This window comes from Giraffa tippelskirchi, chromosome 1 (genome assembly GCF_054371585.1).
Source record: "Giraffa tippelskirchi isolate mGirTip1 chromosome 1, T2T-mGirTip1v1.2.pri, whole genome shotgun sequence".
Taxonomy (NCBI): Eukaryota; Metazoa; Chordata; class Mammalia; order Artiodactyla; family Giraffidae; genus Giraffa; species Giraffa tippelskirchi.
The window spans coordinates 126,207,418-126,227,622 of NC_137275.1; the positions used below are offsets into that span (position 1 = coordinate 126,207,418).

At 45.8% G+C, this 20,205-nt stretch overlaps 2 protein-coding genes across 4 annotated transcripts in view; one reads left to right on the top strand and one right to left on the bottom strand.

The window, feature by feature from the left end:
• Nucleotides 1–20,205, top strand: part of GALNTL6 (polypeptide N-acetylgalactosaminyltransferase like 6) — a 1,429,734-nt gene that overhangs the window by 1,377,471 nt on the left and 32,058 nt on the right. Inside the window, exon 10 of the mRNA XM_081568813.1 lies at nucleotides 17,649–17,765. Coding sequence (XP_081424939.1) covers nucleotides 17,649–17,765 — 117 coding nt within the window. The remainder of the gene's footprint in view (nucleotides 1–17,648; nucleotides 17,766–20,205) is intronic.
• LOC145537900 (uncharacterized) overlaps nucleotides 1–20,205 on the bottom strand; it is a 303,657-nt gene that overhangs the window by 142,764 nt on the left and 140,688 nt on the right. For 2 of the 3 annotated variants that reach the window (XM_081568860.1, XM_081568837.1), the window contains 3 exons: nucleotides 20,123–20,202; nucleotides 19,887–19,970; nucleotides 12,550–12,690 (listed from right to left, as the gene is read on the bottom strand). Coding sequence is in view for 1 of the 3 variants with exons in the window: in XM_081568837.1 (XP_081424963.1) it covers nucleotides 19,955–19,970; nucleotides 20,123–20,202 (96 nt within the window). In the remaining 2 variants the exon portion in view is untranslated. Of the gene's footprint in view, nucleotides 1–9,264; nucleotides 9,360–12,549; nucleotides 12,691–19,886; nucleotides 19,971–20,122; nucleotides 20,203–20,205 lie in introns of those variants that run through there. The other variant, XR_014076480.1, reaches the window with a different exon arrangement.

A 20,205-nucleotide genomic window follows, 5' to 3' on the forward strand; every position in this document is an offset into this window, starting at 1 on the left:
AAGCACCTAGCCTAGGGCCAACAGCATGTTCTTAGTGAAATGCTGGCTATTATTTACTGCAATGGAAACCCTGTTTGTATAACAAGTGGATGGCAGAGGCAATACAGTACCTAAGTCATACACAAGGCAGTGGTTCAAGAGAGTGGTCTCATAGTCATTTTCTTGTCTACCAATGCCCATGGGTACAGGGAATTTTCAGATCATGAATTCCAGAGAGCAAAGTCTAAGTTTCCATGTGTCTATGTGTTGGGAGGTTGTATGTAATAAACACATGAAACAGTCTTTATGGGCCAACAGAGATACAAAGTGAGAATACTTTGTGTATGTGTACATTTTTCTGGAGAGCCCATGGCTTTCATCAGATTCCAAAAAGAGTTTAATATCACTTACATAAAGTGATATTAACAGTCTTGAATGAAAAGATTAAGACTGGGCTCAAAAATATAAAACAAGTAACTGTCCCATTCAGCTGGAGGGCCATCTGTGGCTCAAAAAATCATTGCTGGAGCTTCGCCTGTGACCTAATTCCAGCAACAAGAGGAGTCAGAACTTGAGCGCATGCTCAGTCTTGAGTGCATGTCCAACTTTTTTGTGACCCCCTGGACTATAGCCCCCAGCCTCCTCTGTCCTTGGAATTATCCAGGCAAGAATACTGAAGTGAGTAGCTTTCCCTTCTCCAGGGGATCTTCACGACCCAGGGATCGAACTCAGGTCTCCTGCACTGCAGGCAGCTTCTTTACTGTCTGAGTCACCTGGGACTCCCTTAAGCCACCCAGTGTGTGGTATTTTGCTATGGTAGCCCCGGCTGGTGAATTCATTCAACACCAAAAACTATGCCAGGTGTTGGAGTTGGAGATGATGAATGCATAGCTTCTCCCCAGGGTCACTGGCTTGAGGGAATACTTCAGGCTCCTGCAAGACACAGAACCCAGCCCTTGATCTCTCAAAGCCACCTGAAACTAGGCGGGTTTGCCGAACTTCCACGTGAACTTGCCTGGACCAGCTGTTTAAGTTGTACATGGACCCAGACTCACTAGACTGGAACCAGACTTCTGTAGGCTGTCTTTAAGACCTCTTTTGTTTTGTTCTGCATACTTTTGTTGTTCTGTTCTGCTCTATTTCCAGGGAGAAATAAAGTTTCACTCTCTCTCAGAGAAAGAATAACAGTCAGCTTTTGACACCCACCATCATTTCAATCATAATCTCATCAAACTCTGATTAGCTCGTTCTGGGAACTATCTGTCCATTGAGTCTGTTGTGATTAACTACATTCACAGGCGGGCTTCACGGGTGGTGCTAGTAGTAAAGAACCCACCTACCTGCCAATGCTGGAGATATAAGAGGCTCAGGTTTGAACCCTGGGTCAGGAAGATCCCCTAGAGAAGGGCATAGCAACCCACTCCAGTATTTTGGCCTGGAGAATCCTACAGACAGAGGAACCTGGTGGGGTCACAAAGAGTCAGACACAACTGAAGCAACTTAACATACACACACAGTTAAGAAAATTGTGAGGAGGAAGACTATCCAAAATGTTCAAATTAGGAGAAAGTGTGGGATTATTGCTCAGAAAGCTGACTGGAGCATTCAAGCATTCTGAGATTATTGCACTGATTGTTGCATGAGATGGTGGCCCAGAGTGGAATTTCTGGTGTCACTGGTTTAAAAGGAAAATATTTGCTTTTTTCATAGGAAATATTAATCAGTTTTCCCTACTAGTTTTGCATGAATTTCTCTTGGTACAGGACACAGAGGTGGAATACTGGTCAGTGTGACACAAACTTTTAAGGCTAGACCTCCAAAGTTCACTATTTCTGCTCCTCATCTGTTTGATTTTGTGTCAGGAGGTAAGAAGGAGGAGGAGTTTCCTGTGCTATATAGTAGGTTCTCACTAGTTATCCATTTTATACCTAGTGTCAATAGTATATATGTGTCAATCCCAACCCTTCAATTTGCCCCAACTCCCTCCTTCCCCACTTGGTTTCCATGTTTATTCTCTATGTCTGTGTGTCTGTTTCTTCTTTGCAAATAAGACCACCTGTATCATTTTTCTAGGCTTCCTAGGTGGGGCTAGTGGTAAAGAACCCGCCTGCCAATGCAGGAAACCTAAGAGACACAGATTCAATCCCTGGGTTGAGAAGATACCCTGGAGGAGGGCATGGCAACCCACTCCAGTATTCTTGCCTGAAGAATCCCATGGACAAAGGAGTGTGACAGGCTACAGTCCATAGGGTCACAAAGAGTCGGATACGACTGAAGCAACTTAGCACGCACACATACTTTTTTTCTAGATTCCACATTTATGTGTCAATATGCAATATTTGTTTTTTTCTGATTACTTCACTCTGTATGACAGTCTCCAGGTTCATCGATGTCTCTGCAAATGGCACAATTTCATTTCTTTTTATGGCTAAATAATATTCCATTGTATATATGTAGCACATCTTCTTTATCCATTCCTCTGCTGATGGACAGATTACTTCCATGTCCTGGCTATTGTAAATAGTGCTGCAATGAACACTGGGCTACATGTGTCTTCTTGAGTTATGGTGTTCTCTGGGTATATGCCAGGCAGTAGGATTGCTGAATTGTATGGTAGTTCTCCAAGTCACCTCTTTTAATATGGCGTCTTTAACAGTGATGAAATTTACAGTAGAAAACTCAGACGTTGAATTATCTTACTTGAAAATAAGGACAATTTGCCGACCTTCCTTGGAAGGATGACTGTTAAAACTCAAGAATGAGTTCAAGAGAACCTACTTCCCTGGAGAACTTCAATAGCCCACAGATGTCCATACGTCTCAAGGACTTTGCTTAAATCCTGTCCAAGTCAGCAGGACATGTACTTCTCAGAATCAACCTTATGATTCTTGATTGCAGATTTTCATTAACTAACGGTCCTGAATTTTACACAAAAGCCTAGCATCCCTTTATTAGACAAGCTTTTAAACCTGTCCACATTTCCATGATCTGAATTCAAAGGAAGAATTGTTTTATCTAGACACCCTGCTCCGTGAGTCATTTCTCAAGCACTAAAAACTTGTTTTATTTTCACTGCCTGTAGTGACCTGGATTCTCAAGAATAATGTCGAAAGTGGATTTTCAAGATTATAACGGAGCTGGAGCAAATCTGAGATTTACTGGCAGTTCACAGATGAAAGCAGCCTTGACAGGAGTGTTTTTATTAGCAGAACATCACTCCATAGGAAACAGGGATGTGAAATGTCAAGGGATTAGTTAAAAGATGAGGCATGCAATGGGGCCAGGTCTGGGGAGACGACTCTGTGTGCGTTCCGAGGGGCAGTGCAGCAGGCATGGTGATAACCAGTCTGCAGTTTCCTCCCACAGTCTCAGCTGACATGGGGCCACGATGCCTCCAGGGCACACAAACCACTTTCTCCAGAAGGCACTGCCTTCAGTGCAGCATCTCCACTCATAAGCCGCTCAACACAGGCATTGATGGTGCTGCTGACAGCGTGGGAAGTGGTCTTCCTGTAGACTCCTTCTCCCTGCAGAATACTCTTATTCCCTGCTGACTTTCAGATCTTCTTTAGGCAGGTTTTCCTGTAGAAAGTCTTGAACTCTCCCTGTAAAATTTTCCTTTAGGTCTCAATTCCCCTCCTCCTATGCAGCTTTAATTTACTCTTCTGAGTTTTATATTGCAGGGAGAAAACTGGGGCACAAGAGAATGTGTTCATCTCCTAAGCGACTCCTTGTTGTTGTTTAGTTGCTATACCTGATTCTTTGTGACCCCACGGATTGTAGCCTGACAGGCTCCTCTGTCCATGGGATTCTCCAGGCAAGAATACTGGAGTGGGTTGCCACTTCCTTTTCCAGGGGATCTTCCTGACCCAGGGATCAAACCCACTTCTCCTGTGGCTCTTGCATTGGTAGGTGGATTCTTTATCATTGAGCCACCTGGGAAGCCCTAGTTTTCCTGTAGATAGTCTTGAACTCTCCAAAAAAATTTTCCTTCAAGTCTCATTTCCCCTCTTTCTGTTCAGCTTTAATTTACTCGTCTGAGTTTTGTATACTGCAGGGAGAAAACCAGGGCACACGTGAGTCCATTCATCTCCTAAGCTACTCTTTAGACTTTAACAAAAAGTCTGCCATCACACTTCTGTCGTACATGGACTGTGCTTTTGTTTAATCACACCTGTGTGCATAACTCACATCAAAATGCAAATAATTGTCACCTGAGCTCTCCGAAACCTCTGCTCAGCTAAGCCAGCAGGTCACTCCCTTACCAACAATACCTCCAAGAGAATGTGGACTGAACTCATTCCTTCCTTGACTTTGTGAAATTACAACACCGAAACCTAAAAAAAATCCAAACTACAAAAAAAAAATCAGTTACTAAGAGTTCTAAGTTATATTCTGCCTGTTCGAAAGATCAAAATTGTTCCATCTTCTCTGCTTTACAAAGTACACGAAAGGAGGTATTTCCTCATCGATGGTGTAGGTCAGGATAAAGTCACCACTGTTCTGCAGCTTTCTAAGTTTTCTTTTTGGAAATGTTATATTTTAAAAATCTAGATTTGAAATCTAGAGTCTCATGCAGAGGTCAGGAAATGCTTCCTCCCCATAATCTGTGACTCCTTCTCTGATCCCAGCAGCCCCCTGACCCCTGCCCAGAGTCCAGCCATCGCAGGCCAGCAACTGTCCCCCTCAGCCCTGGACTGGATGACTTAATGGTCACTTGTCCATCCCTGGGCAGAGAGCACTTTAACCAAGCGATCGTTACAGGGGTTTTATTGCTGACCCTGCTTCAGCCTCTCTACCTTGGTCAGACTCCAACCCCACTATGGACGGAGCTCTCTTCTAAACACAAGGGTTCACAACCATCTCTCATCTCCATGCATCCCTTGGGCTCAGTAAAGCATTTGCCACCAACATTATCACCCCAAACTGCACTGTTCTGATGAATTAATTCTCTCCATCCCCATCAAGTGGTGTAGAGCAAGGATCTAGGGATCAGAGATGGGGGTACCAATCCTGCTTGAAATCTACCTGTTGCGTCATCTTGGACAAACCATGTAATTTCTCAGAGTCTCAGCAGCAACTGGAAACAGATGCACTGCACGGCAGTGGTGCAGATGAATAAGTGAAATGATACTTGTGAAAGCTCCCTAATTTAGTATGAAGCATTGTTGTTGTTTAGTTGTGAAGTTGTGTCCAACTCTTTGCAACCCCATGGACTGCAGCCCACCAGGCTCCTCTGTCCATGGGATTTCCCAGGCAAGAATACTGGTGGGTGCTAAGTTGCTGCAGTCATATCTGACTCTTTGCGATCCCATGAGCTGTTGTCTGCCAGGCTCCTCTGTCCATGGGATTCTCCAGACAAGAACATGGGAGTGGCTTGCCATTTGCTTCTCCAAGGGATCTTCCCAAATCAGGGATCAAACCCATGGCTCCTGTACTGGCAGGCAGATTCTTTACCACTGAGCCACCAGGGAAGCCCAGTATGAAGTATAGGTATTCTCATTTCTTTCCCTTCTATCTGAGAACGTTGCTTAATTAGATGTGGCTTACTTACACAAATTTTCCTCATCTATTTGTGTAAATCGAATCATTTTTGGCAACTAACCCTTCATCTGAAAGTTCTGACACTGGATATATTTCACAAACAATATTCACAGTCACCTACTTCAAGTGGCAAGACATAGTTTTAGAAATAGACGATTTGGAGCAGAGCACATACATTAAATCTGAAAGCCCTATGGTGATGTTTGTGCCGTGGGCTCTTCAATTCCTCGCATAATGTAAGCTAGGCTTCCGAAGCGAGTGGTTCTAGTAGGTCCCAGGGCCAAGAGAGATGCCAAAGCAATTACATTTATGGTGAATTCAGAAGAGGAAAATGTGCATGCAATGGGAAGATGATCTCTGTGGGCCTAATTTCTAGGAAAAGCAGGAGTCATCTCTGCCAGCAGCCACTTGATGCCACTGGCATGGAGCAATTAGTGAGGAATGATCTGCGAGAGTATAAACGGTGTGGTGACCACGAGGCAGAACCTTCCACAGCAAAGGTCCTAGAAGGATAATGAGGGCGTCTTCAGTGCTTTGAATTTATCAGCTGTTTTCTAAAATTTTCTGTTGGAGTGTAGTTTATTGACAATATTGTATTAGTTTCAGGTGTACAGCAAGGTGATTCAGATATATATACTCACATATGTAGTCCCACTTCTTATATATATATATATATATATACACACACACACTCTTTCAGATTCTTTTCATTATAGGATAAGATATTGAGTAGAGTTTTCCCTGTGCTATACAGTTGGTCCTTGTTGGTTATCTCTTCAATATGTAGTAATAAGTACATTTTAATCCCAAACTCCTATTTTATCCCTCCCCACCGTCTGCCATTTTTAATTTCTAAAATCAAAGTGAAAGTCACTAAGTTGTGTCTGACTCTTTGCAACCCCATGCATTGTAGCCCACCAGGCTCCTCTGTCTACGGGATATTCCGAGCAAGAATACTGGAGTGGGTTGCCATTCCCTTCTCCAGGGGATTTTCCCAACCCAGGGATTGAACCCACATTGCAGGCAGATTCTTTACTGTCTGAGCCACCAAGGAAGCAGTGAGTATATTTTAATCCCAAATTCCTATTTTATCTCTCCCAACCATCTGCCATTTTTAATTTCCAAAAGCACCTCATAACTTTTTTTTTTAATCCATCTCAAATGAATTGGGGCTGCTGCTGCTGCTGCTGCTGCTGCTAAGTTGCTTCAGTCGTGTCCGACTCTGTGTGACCCCACAGACGGCAGCCCACCAGGCTCCCCCGTTCCTGGGATTCTCCAGGCAAGAACACTGGAGTGGGTTGCCATTTCCTTCTTCAATGCATTAAAGTGAAAAGTGAAAGTGAAGTGGCTCAGTCGTGTCCGACTCTTAGCGACCCCATGGACTGCAGCCTACCAGGCTCCTCCGTCCATGGGATTTTCCAGGCAAGAGTACTGGAGTGGGGTGCCATTGCCTTCTCCGGAATTGGGCAGGGCTTATATATACTTCTATCCTCAAGTCTACTCACCCTAAAAGGTTGTCTTGTTTTAATTCTGCTTTTTCTCACTCCCATCGAAGTCCAGCTTCTTGGAAGAGAAGCTTCCATTGGTTGACCTCCCTTTTCCTCCTTTACTGACCCTGAAAATTTCCTAGCTGCCAAGTACAATGGTCCCTCCCAGACCTTTGCCTGCTGGAACTCACTAAGGAATTTGACCCTGCTCACCCCCGGCCCTGTCCACTTCTGGAAAACCTCTCTGGTTTTCCTCTTATTTTCTTGACTACTCCTCCTTTGCCCGCTTCCAGAAGAAACCATCCTCGGAATTCCACCTTCAACCCTCCTCATCCTCTTTGCTCCTGTGATATCAAGTCCTTCTCCAACTATTACTCAGAAGTGGTTACATCAGAGTCCAGTCAGAAGAAAGAAATAATGCCAGTAATTTGAACAGAGAAATCTTCATTTGAACAAAAGTGTTAACCCTGATGACTAGAAAAAGATATGTCTATATTAATCAAACCAACAAGCTTAAGTAGCTTCAATACCAGATATCAATTCAGTACTATTTCTCAGATCACATGAATCTGAAATTCATTCTATTTCTGAGAATTCATGTAAGCATGCAATTTCTCTCAAGCAAATAAACAGAGCTCAGCCACAAAGCAATCTTGGCAGTGCCATTTGGAGGCAGAGATACCTCATAATTATAAGGTACACGTAGACATGCGTATATCTTTATAGACAAAGACATCTCACAGTTTTCCAGCTAGAGTTTTAAGAAGTCTTTTTTATTTTCTTCTTTCCTCTTCTTCACTCTCAGGAATTAAAGTTACTTAGAGGACAGGTAGATCATTTACATCTCAAAGGCACATGAAGAGAAACACCCATTCCTTCCAGAAAGCCAACTTCCTCTAAGGGCATATGCAAAAACCAGTTTCAGAATGTCAAAAGATTCCTATTTTGGCCATTTTCAGGTACTATTTTTAGTTTCTAAATAGCCAGTTCAGTTTAAACAAATAACAGTAATAACAATACATATCGGCCACTGTATATTGACACATTAGTTGTGGTTCAGTTGCTAAATCGTGTCCAATTCTTTGTGACCCCATGGCCTGCAGCACGCCAGGCTTCCCTGTCCTTCACCATCTCCTGGAGTTTGCTCAAACTCATGTCCATTGTGTTGGTAATGCCATCCAAACGTTTCTGTCACCCCCTTCTCCTCCTGCCTTCAATCTTTCCCAGCATCATTAATACATATGCCTCACTTTCAGAAAAACAGGAATCCACATTTAAGTTAGCCTTTGCTCAGCACCTGTGGCCATTCTTAAAATAAAAAGCAATGGCCAGGGTCTTCCCTGGTGGTCCAGTGGCAAAGACTCCTCACTCCCAGTGCAGGGGGGGCCCAGGTTCAATCCCTGTGCAGGGAACTAGATCCTGCATGTTGCAACTAAGACTTGGCACAGCAAGTAAAAAAAAAAAAAGGCAATCGGATTTCCCAAGTGGCTCAGTGGATAAGAATCTGCCTGCCACCACAGGAGACACAGGTTTGATCCCTGATCTGGGAAGATCCCACAAGCTACAGAGCAAGTAAGCCCATGCACCACAACTAGTGAGCGGGTTCTCCAGAGTCTGGGAGTCGCAAATACAGAAGCCCGCTGCCCTAGAGTCCCTGTTCTGCCACAAGAGAAGCCACTGTCATGAGAAGCCTGTGCACCACAACTAGAAGGTGGCCCCTACTTGTCTCAACTAGAGAAAGCCAGAGCAGCAAATGAAGACCCTGCACAGCCATAAATAAATAAAGTTTTAAAAGAAATGTTTCTAAAAATTAAAAAAAAAAAAAAAAAAGGCATGGCCAGCCCAGAGGTGCGTCCGCTGCCTTATGGTCTAACTTCGCTTTCCCCACTGTCATGGCGGCCAGAATATCCACAACAGCCTGAGGGTGTCTAGGGGTTCTCTGTACTCTAGGCAGTGCCCAGCCATCATGGACAGCCACCAAAGGACCCCGGTACTAGCGCAGGGCATCCTGGGGTTCCCCCCTCACCCCTAGCTTTCAAGACCCGTGTCAGTGGATGACCACGGCGGGATTACACCGGTAATCTGCCAGCCCCCGTCCTAAATTCCCAACATTTTGGTGCTCCTGGGCATTTCCTCAGTCCCCTGGCTGTTCCGCCAATTTGTTGGGCGGCACCCAGAAGCCTAGCTTTAAGACCAAAGGAAGGGCCAAGGTCAGTGACAGAGACAACAGCGGTTCATGGAAGGGGGAGCTTACCTGTCTGAAGCAGGGTCCCGGGACAACAGACACCCACACTGTATGCAGTGGGCCGCAGGGAGGACATGGCGGCCGACTCCGCCCCGGGGCAAGGCGACGGGGGGTGGGGGTGGGGCGAGATTGCCCCTTATAGGGGGATTGACACCTGGTCTGCTCCGGGGTTACCAGGGCAACCAGTAGAGGGGCACGCCCCTCACGGCCCTTTCAGCGAGCCATCCAGGTGGAGATTTCTGATCTCAAAGTTGGAACAATCTGGGGCAGGTGTGTGGAGAGGTCAGTCATGTGAGTCCGGTAGCTGAGATTCAAAAAGAAGTAACTGTTCAACTGGTGGGTCACTCCTAACCTGTGCTGGGCTTCATTGTGAGTAGAACGTAGCACACATTCAAGGCTGGAATAAGACAAACCCAGTCTGAGGATCTAATGTAAAACATACTGACTATAGTTGATGACACCGAATTGTATAACTGACACTAGCTAAGCAAGGAGAGGCTTCCCATGTGGTTCAGTGGTAAAGAATCGACCTGCCAATGCAGGAGACATGGGTTCAATCGCTGCATCAGGAAGATTGCCTGGAGAAGAAAATTGCAATCCACTCCAGTATTCTTGCCTGGAGAATCCCATGGACAGAGGAGCCTGGTGGGCTATAGTCTATAGGGTCACAAAGAATCAGATACAACTGAGCAACTAAACAACAAGAAGAAGCAAGGAGAATTGAAACGTTCTCATGAGGAAAAAAAAATATAAATATGTGAGGTGATGACTGTGTTAATTAACTTAACGAGAAAAATCATTTCACAAAGTATACATATATTAACTCAGCACAATGTATATGGTAAATATCTAATTTTATATGTCAATTATACCTCAACAAAAGCTGAATTAAAAAAAAAATAAAGAGGTTCATGAGCTCTCAGAAGAGAAATCCTTTCCCCGCTTTTCTAGTAAAATTCAAAAAAGTTTCAAGACCCTGAAAGAAAATTGGTCCTGTCCGGTGTATTGGCAGCAGAGGTGCCTGCAAAATTCTCTCTATGCTACTGCATGCTGTGAGGACCAAAAAAGATCACAGCCTTCTGAGAATGAAAAAAAATAAATGATCACAGACAGGATCGTGATATTTAAAGAAATGCTGTCAATCACTGAGGAATGAGAATCATGAAGCAACAGTTTTTGGAGCCCATCAGTCAAGCTATGGACATTCTGCAGTTGTCTTCATGGTCCTGAGGACCCTGACCCCACCCGGGGACCTTCATCTCCCCTAGACCCACCCAGCCCAGTGAGGACACCCTGCCAGAAGAAGGCTCAGGAACCACAGGACTTTGGGGATGACAAACAACTAGATGTGCTTTCAAAGGAGGGGACAGACTTTTCTGGGGGGTTGAATTCAAATGTATTTTCTGAATTTTTAAAACTGAGATATAATTGACCTATAACCTAGTCAGTGTATTGAAAAGCAGAGACATCACTTTGCCGACAAAGGTCTATATAGTCAAGGCTACGGTTTTTTCAGCAGTCATGTATGGATGTGAGAATTGGACCATAAGGAAGGCTGAATGCCTAAGAATTGATGCTTTCGAATTGTAGTGCTAGAGAAGACTCTTGAGAGTCCCTTGGACTGCAAGGAGATCAAACCAGTCAATCCTAAAGGAAATCAATCCTTAATATTCATTAGAAGGAATGATGCTGAAGCAGAAACTCCAATACTTTGGCCACCTGTTGCAAAGAGCTGACTCATTGGAGAAGAGATGCTGGGAAAGATTAAGGGCAGGAGGAGAAGGGAGCAACAGAGGATAAGATGGTTGGATGGCATCACTGACTCAATGGACATGAGTTGAGCAAACTCTGGGAGATAGTGGAGGACAAGGAAGCCTGGTGTGCTGCAGTTCATGGGGTCGCAAAGAGTTAGACATGACTGAGCAACTGAACAACAACAACATAATCTACTTACTTCTGGGTGTCCACATAATGATTTGATATTTGTACCTATTACAAAACAATCACCACAATAAGTCTAGTTAACATCTGTCACCGTGGAATTACTAATTTTCTTGCAATGCAAGCATTTAAGACCCACTGTCTAAGTACATACAACACAGAACTGTCGTGACCATGCTATAGGTCACATTCCCAAAACTCTTTCATTTTATAACTGGAAGATTGTACCTTTTCATCATTTTCACCATTTCATCCACAAATCCTTTTTTATTTTCCACTGTATACAATATCTAGCATAGTGCCTGGGACATCCAAGTACTTACTTTATGTTATTTTGAGTGAATCATGAACCCACTACTTCTACCAGGTCTCTGAACTTGCTGTTTCCATCTTGGGTCACATTAGGAAGTCTTCCCACGGCCACATGGCATCTGTACTTTGTGTTTCAGGGACAGTTGACATTCCAGGATGTGGCCATAGATTTCACTCAAGAGGAGTGGGAATGCCTGGACCTCGGTCAGCAGGAATTGTACAGGGATGTGATGTTAGAGAACCATGGGAACCTGGCCTCCTTGGGTGAGGATAACTTCCGTCCGGAATCGCTTACTTACCCACTTGATTTTGATTCCTTTATTTCTAGAATCTCTTCTGAAATTTTCTGCTTCCCACAAAAGTTCTTACTTAAAAACCCCAAGTCTATGGCAGGGCAATAGCAAACCCCACTCATTGAGCTGGTCTCTCTTTGACCACAAACTGAATTATCTGTCCCCACTTGCCAGCCACCTAGATGTTTATTCCCCATGCCCCTTCTCCAGAGCCTCTTTCATAAAACCTCTCATGTCGGGGAGGGAAAGCCCAGGTTCCAGCCAAACCTGCATTCTCCTGCAGACCTAAGAGCCTTCACTCCACCAGACCTCCCAATCCTCGCGCCCAGGAGATCATCTCTGTAATCCTGTCTCACATCCCGATGCCCTTTGGCCCCATTTTTCTCCTGTTTCTTCCCTGTTCCTAGTCAAGCACTGCTTCACTTTCTAATCCTGCTCCAAGTCTCTCGGTCCCCTGAGGTGATTTTAGTCCTGCTGAGTGTCCACGCCGGATGTTGGAGGAACAGAGCAGGAAAATGCCCTTTTCTGCCCCAGATGAGTCAGTGTCCCAGTCCTAGATGTGTGTGTATGTGTGTGTGTTCGTGTGTGCTTGTGTGAACCGCTTTTCCTTTAGCTGCAGATACACGAGCCCATGGTGGAAAAGTTGAAATCATCTGTGCTCTTTTCTTGTCTACTTTCCTTTAGGAGGAAAAATTTATTCCAAAGTATAAGCAAGCATTAGAGTCTGTTCTGTTGCGATTTTACTCACCAGCTCATTGTGACGGAGCCATGTTTGGGAGCCGAGGGTGGGATGTGAATTGAAGAGGTGGGCGTGAGCAGAGTGGCAGTGCAGGTGCCCACCTCGTCCTGTCCTGGACTCTCAGGAGCTCTTCTCTGGCACAGCAAGGGGCTGAAATTTACACAGATGTGGACAATTACGCCTTTGGAACTTGAAATTCGGTTTCCAAAGCCATTTATCCCATTGTCTACACAGATGCCATTTGGATGAGAGTTTAGAATGTTTGAGAGTTCAGAAAATGGTTTCCTCTACCCCTGTCAGAGCCCTTTCACATTCACAGCATTTAGAAAGAGAACCAGGCACTCTGACAGCTTTGGGCAGGACTGGCAGATCTGCTGCCCGGCGTCGCTGGGTGGCCCATGTCCTTTTTCGCCTTTTTTGCCTCACGTCCTCCTCTTCCAAGAGCAGAGCCTGTGCAGCTGGTCCCTGTGAAGCCATGTGGCCACAAACCAACAGCAGATGCTGTTCCCTCCATCTGGCTCAGGAGTGGGAACAGGAGTGCCCTGAAGGCGCCTTTGCCATCAATTGACACTGGGCTTTCCAAATGGCTCAGTGGGTAAAGGATCCACCTGACAGTGCAGGAGATGCAGGTTGGGAAAATCCCAGGTTGGGAAGATGCCCTGCAGGAGCACATGGCAACTCACTCCAGTAGTCTTGCCTAGAGAATCCCAGGGACAGAGGAGCCTGGTGGGCTACAGTGCATGGGGTCGCAAAGAGTTGGACATGACTGAGCAGACAGCAGAGCTCTAAGGATAGAGAGTCTGTGAGTTCAGTGGCCAAGAATAAAGAGAGAGCTCTTCCCAGAGTTCTGTCTGGCAACCCCCGGCAGAGCAGCTTTAGGAAACTGAAACCCTGGTCCTGGTTGAGATCAGACAGGCATTGATGGATGCTGGACCCCAGAGAGTGATGCAAGCTCAGACTTCCACCCCTCGGACTGCTTCTCTTTTACCCAACAAACTCAATCACACACCGGGGAACTGATCCCCAAAAATGCCTCTTTTAAGCTTGGCCCCCCAAATTCCACAGTGAAATTCCTCCCTGGTGCTTGATTGAGGAGGTGGAGAAAAGGTAAAGGAAGTGGGAGTGACTGGGGCACTCGCTGACATGGCCAAGTTCATGTCCTGCCTGTCCAGATCTCCCAGGAGACTAAGAGGAAGTGGGTGGGACTTCCCTGGTGGTCCAGTGCTTAAGACCCTATGCTTCTACTGCAAGGGGCTTGGGTTCAATCCATGGCCAGGGAACTAAGATCCCACATGTTGTGTGTGCGTGCATGTGTGCTAAGTCATTTCAGTCATTTCCAATTCTTTCCAACCCTATGGACTACAGCCTGCCAGACTCCTCTGTCCAAGGGACTCTTCAGGCAAGAATACTGGAGTGGGTTGCCATTCCAGGGATCTTCCTGACCCAGGGATGGAACCCAAGTCTCCTCCATTGCAGATGGATTCTTAATCACTGAGCCACTGGGAAAGCCAATCATGAGTGTGGCGCAGCCAAAAAGAAGAAAAGGGAAGCAATTCCTTTGTGGAATGGGTGTGGAGGTGGCACACATTTTCCGTCATTCAGGTTCAAATGTGGAGTCTATGGCATCCAGAAAAGTCAATACAAAAGTGCTTGTGTGTGTCCACTTCCAGTTCCTTTGTTTTTGCAAGAGTGTCCATAGCTCTCCTTGGATTCTCAGAGAAGTTTGTAGGCCAAACCAGGTTCAGAACTGTCACCCTGTGTCCTCCATGATTTCACACCCCCTGTCATCATGGACAGACACCTGAGAGCACTTGTCCAACAGCAGAGGATGAACCCAAATTGTTGCCAAATTTCCTGAATAAGGAATCTGGTATCCACCACCTTGATTCCCTCCTAAACAACCCTATACCAGCCACTACTCCTATAGTGGCAGAAAGCAAAGAAGAACTAAAGAGCCTCTTGATGAAAGTGAAAGAGGAGAGTGAAAAATTTGGCTTAAAGCTCAACATTCAGAAAACTAAGATCATGGCATCCGGTCCCATCACTTCATGGCAGATACATGGGGAAACAGTGGAAACAGTGGCTGACTTTATTTTGGGGGGCTCCAAAATCACTGCAGATGGTGACTGCAGCCATGAAATTAAAAGACACTTGCTCCTTGGAAGGAAAATTATGACCAACCTAGACAGCATATTAAAAAGCAGAGACATTACTTTGCCAACTAAGGTACATCTAGTCAAAGCTATGGTTTTTCCAGTGATCATGTATGGATGTGAGAGTTGGACTATAAAGAAAGCTGAGCACCAAAGAATTGATGCTTTTGAATTGTGGTATTGGAGAAGACTCTTGAGAGTCCCTTTGACTGCAAGGAGATCCAACCAGTCCATCCTAAAGGAAATCAGTCCTGAATATTCATTGGAAGGACGGATGCTGAAGCTGGAACTCCAATACTTTGGCCACCTGATGTGAAGAACTGACTCATTTGAAAAGACCCTGATACTGGGAAAGATTGAGGTCAGGAAGAGAAGGGGATGACAGAGGATGAGATGGTTGAATGGCATCACCAACTCAATGGACATGAGTTTGGGTAAACTCTGGGAGTTGGTGAGGGACAGGGAGGCCTGGCGTGCTGCAGCCCATGGGGTCGCAAAGAGTCAGACACGGCTGAGTGACTGAACTGAACTGAACTGACTCCTGTAGTAAGTGGAGGACTTCCCTGTGGTCCAGTGGTTAAGAATCTGCCTGCCAGTGCAGGGGACATAGGTCCATCCCTGGTCAGGAAGATCCACATGCAACTAAGCCCATGCGCCACAACTACTGAGGCTGAGCTCTAGAGCCCAGGAGCCGCAAGAGAAGCCTGTGCATTGGAACTAGAGAAGGCCCACGCACAAAAAAACAAAGACCCAAGGCAGCCAAATTTAAATAAATAGATAAAAACTAAAAAAAATTAAGTAAGTGGAAACGAAACAGCCCATGTGCCTACCACACTGTGTCCCAGCATCATTTATTTGATTGTGATACCCAGTACGTCACATAACCTCCTCTCTGCCTCACCGCCCCAGCCCATTCAGGCATCACTCTGTACTGGAGAGACTCCCTATCTACTCATTCTGGGCAAAAGAACCGTGACTAAAATGATGCCTAGGGTACATGCTGCTCTTGTTTCCATTCTTAGCAGGACCTAAAGGGATTGTTATAATGCAGGACCCTGTAAAGACATGAAAAGGACCAAGGTCCTCGCACCCATCTAAGCACGCACACCTCAGTGACTATACACACTGTCCAGGTGTGCTACAGGAGGTGGTCCTGATGGCGGCAGGAGGACCGGTGGAGTCTCCGGGCAGGAAGCTTTGATGTGGTGACACATCCATGTCCAGACTTTTTTCTGTTGCTGTTTCTGCTGTTGATACTTTTCGCCATTTTCCCACCACTAACTATTCAGTTCTTTGTGCTGTGCTGTGGTTAGTCACTCAGTCGTCTCAGACTCTTTGCGAACCCATGGACTGTAGCTTGCCAGGCTCCTCTATTCATGGGGATTCTCCAGGCAAGAATACCGAAGTGGATTGCCATGCCTTCCCCGAGAGGATATTCCTGACCCAGGGATTGAACCTAGGTCTCCTGCATTGCAGGTGGATTCTTAACTGTCTGAGCCACCAGAGAAGCCTAAGAATACTGGAGTGGGTAACCTATCCCTTCTCTAGCGGATCTTCCCAACCCAGGAATCGAACCAGGGTCTCCCACATTGCAGGCAGATTCTCTACCAGCTGAGCTACCGGGAAAGTCCATTCAGTTCTTTACTACAATATTTGCAAAGAATGATTAAGTCATTTTTTTCTCATGCTATAGCTTTTCAAAGTCCTTCTACATGATGCAGAGCAGCAGTCCCCAAACTTTAGCACCAGTTTCGTGGAAGACAGTTTTTACACAGACCGGTGAGGAGGTGGTTTTGGGATGATTCAAGCACAGTACATTTATTGTGCACTTTATTTCTATTGTTACTAAATCAGCTCCACCTCAGATCATCAGGCATTATTACATCCTGGAGGTTGGGGATTCCTGAGGTAGAGAATTTTCATCCAGTTAAGGAGTGCACCAATAGTTACTGTCTTTCCTATTTTCTTAATACTCTTTTGTTATTGCTGTTCAGTCACTAAGTCATGTCCGACTCTGTGACCCCATGGGCTGCAGCACTCCAAGCTTCCCTGTCCTTCACTATCTCCCAGAGTTTGCTCAAACTCATATCCATTGAGTTGGTGATGCCATCCAACCATCTTATCCTCTGTTGCCCCCTTGTCCTCCTGCCTTCAATCTTTCCCAGCATCAGGGTCTTTTCCAGTGAGTCAGTTCTTCACATCAGGTGGCCAAAGTACTGGAGCTTCAGCTTTAGCTTCAGCATCAGTCCTTTCAATGAATATTCAGGACTGATTTCTTTTAGATTGACTAGTTTGATCTCCTTGCTGTCTAAGGGACTCTCAAGAGTCTCCTCAAGCACCACAGTTTGAAAGCATCAATTTTTTGATGCTCAGCCTTTTTTTGGTCCAGCTCTCACATCCATTCAGGCCTACTGGATTGCACTTTTTAATTTATCATCCAGGAGAAACGCTAAAAGCAGGACAATAGGTCCATCCCAGGCCACCAGGGGGCATCAGGTGACCACCCCCTACACAGTGACCTCTCTTCCTCACACCTTCTACTTGTGACACTTGCCTCATGCTGGAGCTCTCTCCTAGCTAACCTAGCTAATGTGGAGATAGGAGACAATGCTTTGAAGCAGGAGGATGACCAGTTATGAGTTAAAGAACCACCTGAAAGGAAAAGTCTCCCATCTTACAGAAGTCATGAGCTCCTTGTCCTTGTTTCTAGACTGCAGTTTCACCCAGAGTCTCACTGCGGTTTTGCAGTCCAATCTTCTCGTGTTCTTTGACATGTAGACTGGCCCATGTGATATTTAATTCTCCAATTTCTCTCTATATGAATTTAAGGCACCATCCAATCATCATGGGATTTAAGGAAAAAAAAAAAAACCTGCTGAATCTCCACCAGGAGTGTCAGGAGCCAGGGGTACAATAAAAAAACAGCTCCATTCTCATCCTTCCTTCTCTCCACAGCTTCGAAATGTGGCAGCAAACCTCTGTGTGGACAGCAAGCACGGAGCCACGGGGACCGAGCTAAGGCTGGACGTGTGTGTCAAGGATGGTTCTGAGAGGACCTGGTCTCATGAGCAGGTGTGTCCTGGGACTGGGGGCTGGGGTGGGGGGAGGCTGTTACAGGCAGGGGACAGTGTGGGAACAGATCTCTAGAGGGACCTGGAAGGTCACCACCTAGCTCTGCAGTCAAGGGAACCCCTTCTTTGCTTCTGCTTCCTCTCAGGGCAGTCATGGTCATCCACGGAGATCAGGTATTAAAATGTGCTTTAAAGAAAGGGTGCTGGCATTTCACAGCGGTACAGTAGTTAAGACTCCATGCTCATGCTCCCACTGCTGGCAGTACAGGTTCAGTCTCTGGTTGAGGAACTAAGATCCTGCATGCCACATGGTGTCCAAAAAAAGAAAAGAATAGAAAGGATGGTAAAGAAATGTTGATTGTGACCCTAGTCTTCTATTTCCTTTCCCAGAACGATAGTTTTCAAACCATGAAAAGTTTGTAGGGTGTTATATAACTCTCCCGAGCAGATTTCATGGTTTTATGGAAGGACTCTTGGTGATTCTGTCAGTTTTTGTGACTTTCTCTAATCTTATTTCCCCCTCTGGCTGCTTGAAAAGCTTACTTGACATACACCTGTCATGGTAGCAGCAATCTGGGATCTTACACACAAAGGATAACTCAGAGGCAGGAACACCCCAGTGTGGACTACATGGGATGCTTTAAGAATTGTTGTTGTTTAGTCACTGAGTTGTGTCCGACTCAACCCCATGGACTGTACCCTGCCAGGCTCCTCTGTCCATGGGAGTCTCCAGGCAAGAATACTGGAGTGGGTGCCATTTCCTCCTCCAGGAGATCTTTCTGACCCAGGGATCAAACCTGCATATCCTGCATGGGCAGGCAGATGCCTTACCGCTGAGCCACCAAGCAAGCAGGGAAGCCATGCTTTAAGACTATTTACTGCTTCTGCTTGAAAAAAAACATTTCAGAGCAACTCAGTTTATTAAGTGAGGTGTAGTTTCCGACCGTCTCTGAAATGTGACAGTCCTGGTAAGGGGCTTTCCTCACCCTGAGTCACCTGTAAAAGAGGAAAGACATGGGGAAGAATTGTGCCAGCTCCTTTTTATTGTTTTAAATTATAAAATCTTTCAAACAGGAAACTATAAGAAATTTAACAGCACACCCTCATGTACTCATCACACAGACTGAAGGAGTATCTACAGCTATTGCCATATTGTTTTAGAAGAAAAAAAAATGTACAGATACATTTAAAGCCCTTCTCCCTACCCTATACCTCCTAGTCTGTCTACAAAAGGATACATCCCGAGTTTAAGATCTCATGTCCTGCTTAGGCCTTCTGTTCCCCAAAACTGTGTCTAATGCTTCTCTTAGGAAATCCAAGAGCAGACGAGCAGTTTCCAGTATCGCATCAGTTCTGTCCTCCAGCTTCTCAAGGGTCCGTCTCGTAACTAACTAATGTTAAGTTAGTATAAGCCCCTACCTCGCCCAACGTGGGATCTCCAAGAGTTATTAGGTGTGATGAGACTGGACATGTCAGCCTTTCCCTCTCCCCACCGTGCACCCGCTCCTGCCCTGCCCCAGCGCAGAGCAGCCGATTTAGGAAAACTGTTGCACTAAGCCAAGTCCAAAGCACAGCCCAGAATCAACTCCATTAATCCCTAAACCAGGGACTTTGCTGGGAGCTTCCTGGGTGGCTCAGTGGTGAAGAATCCACCTGCTAATGCATGAAACTCAAGAGACCCAGGTTCCATCCCTGGGTGGGGAAGGTTCTCTGGGGAAGGAAGTGGCAACCTACTCCAGTATTCTTGCCTGGAGAATCCCACAGACAGAGGAGCCTGGGGGGCTACAGTCCACGGGGTCGCAAAAGAGTCGGACACAACTGAGCACACACACTCGCAAATACACCCGGCATCTATGGACAGTATCAGAAGGGTTTTAAAGAAGCCCCTGCAGCTTGAGGTTCACTGGCAGGTGTGGACCATCAGTAGAAGCTGACTTGCCTTCTTTATCCTCTGTGTGTGTTAGTTGCTCAGTCGTGTCCGACTCTTTGCGACCCCATGGACTATAGCCCGCCAGGCTCCACTGTCCACCGAATTTTTCAGGCAAGAATGCTGGAGTGGGTAGCCATTGCCTTCTCCAGGGGATCTTTATCCTCCGTGACCAGGGTAGGGGACAGTGTCTACCTGTTTCCTCCATGAAGCAATTCTGACTGCAGCCTGGGAGCAAGAGAGAAGACTTCATGGCCAATCAATCAGTAAGCCTGGCAACTAGAGGAGAAAAGGACATTTTCAAAAAGGAAAAGGAGGATGCCAGAAGGAAAGTCTGTCTCTGTTGAGTTCAGTTCCTCTCTACTGTCTCTGTTCAGCCCAACCAGGAGACATGCCTGTCCAGCTGGTTGATCTGAAGGAGGCAGACATACCTGAATGACCGGATCAGCTGTAACATCTCCATCCCACGGAATGTGCTAGAGTGAAATATGCTCTGGGCTGCAAACTTTATCTG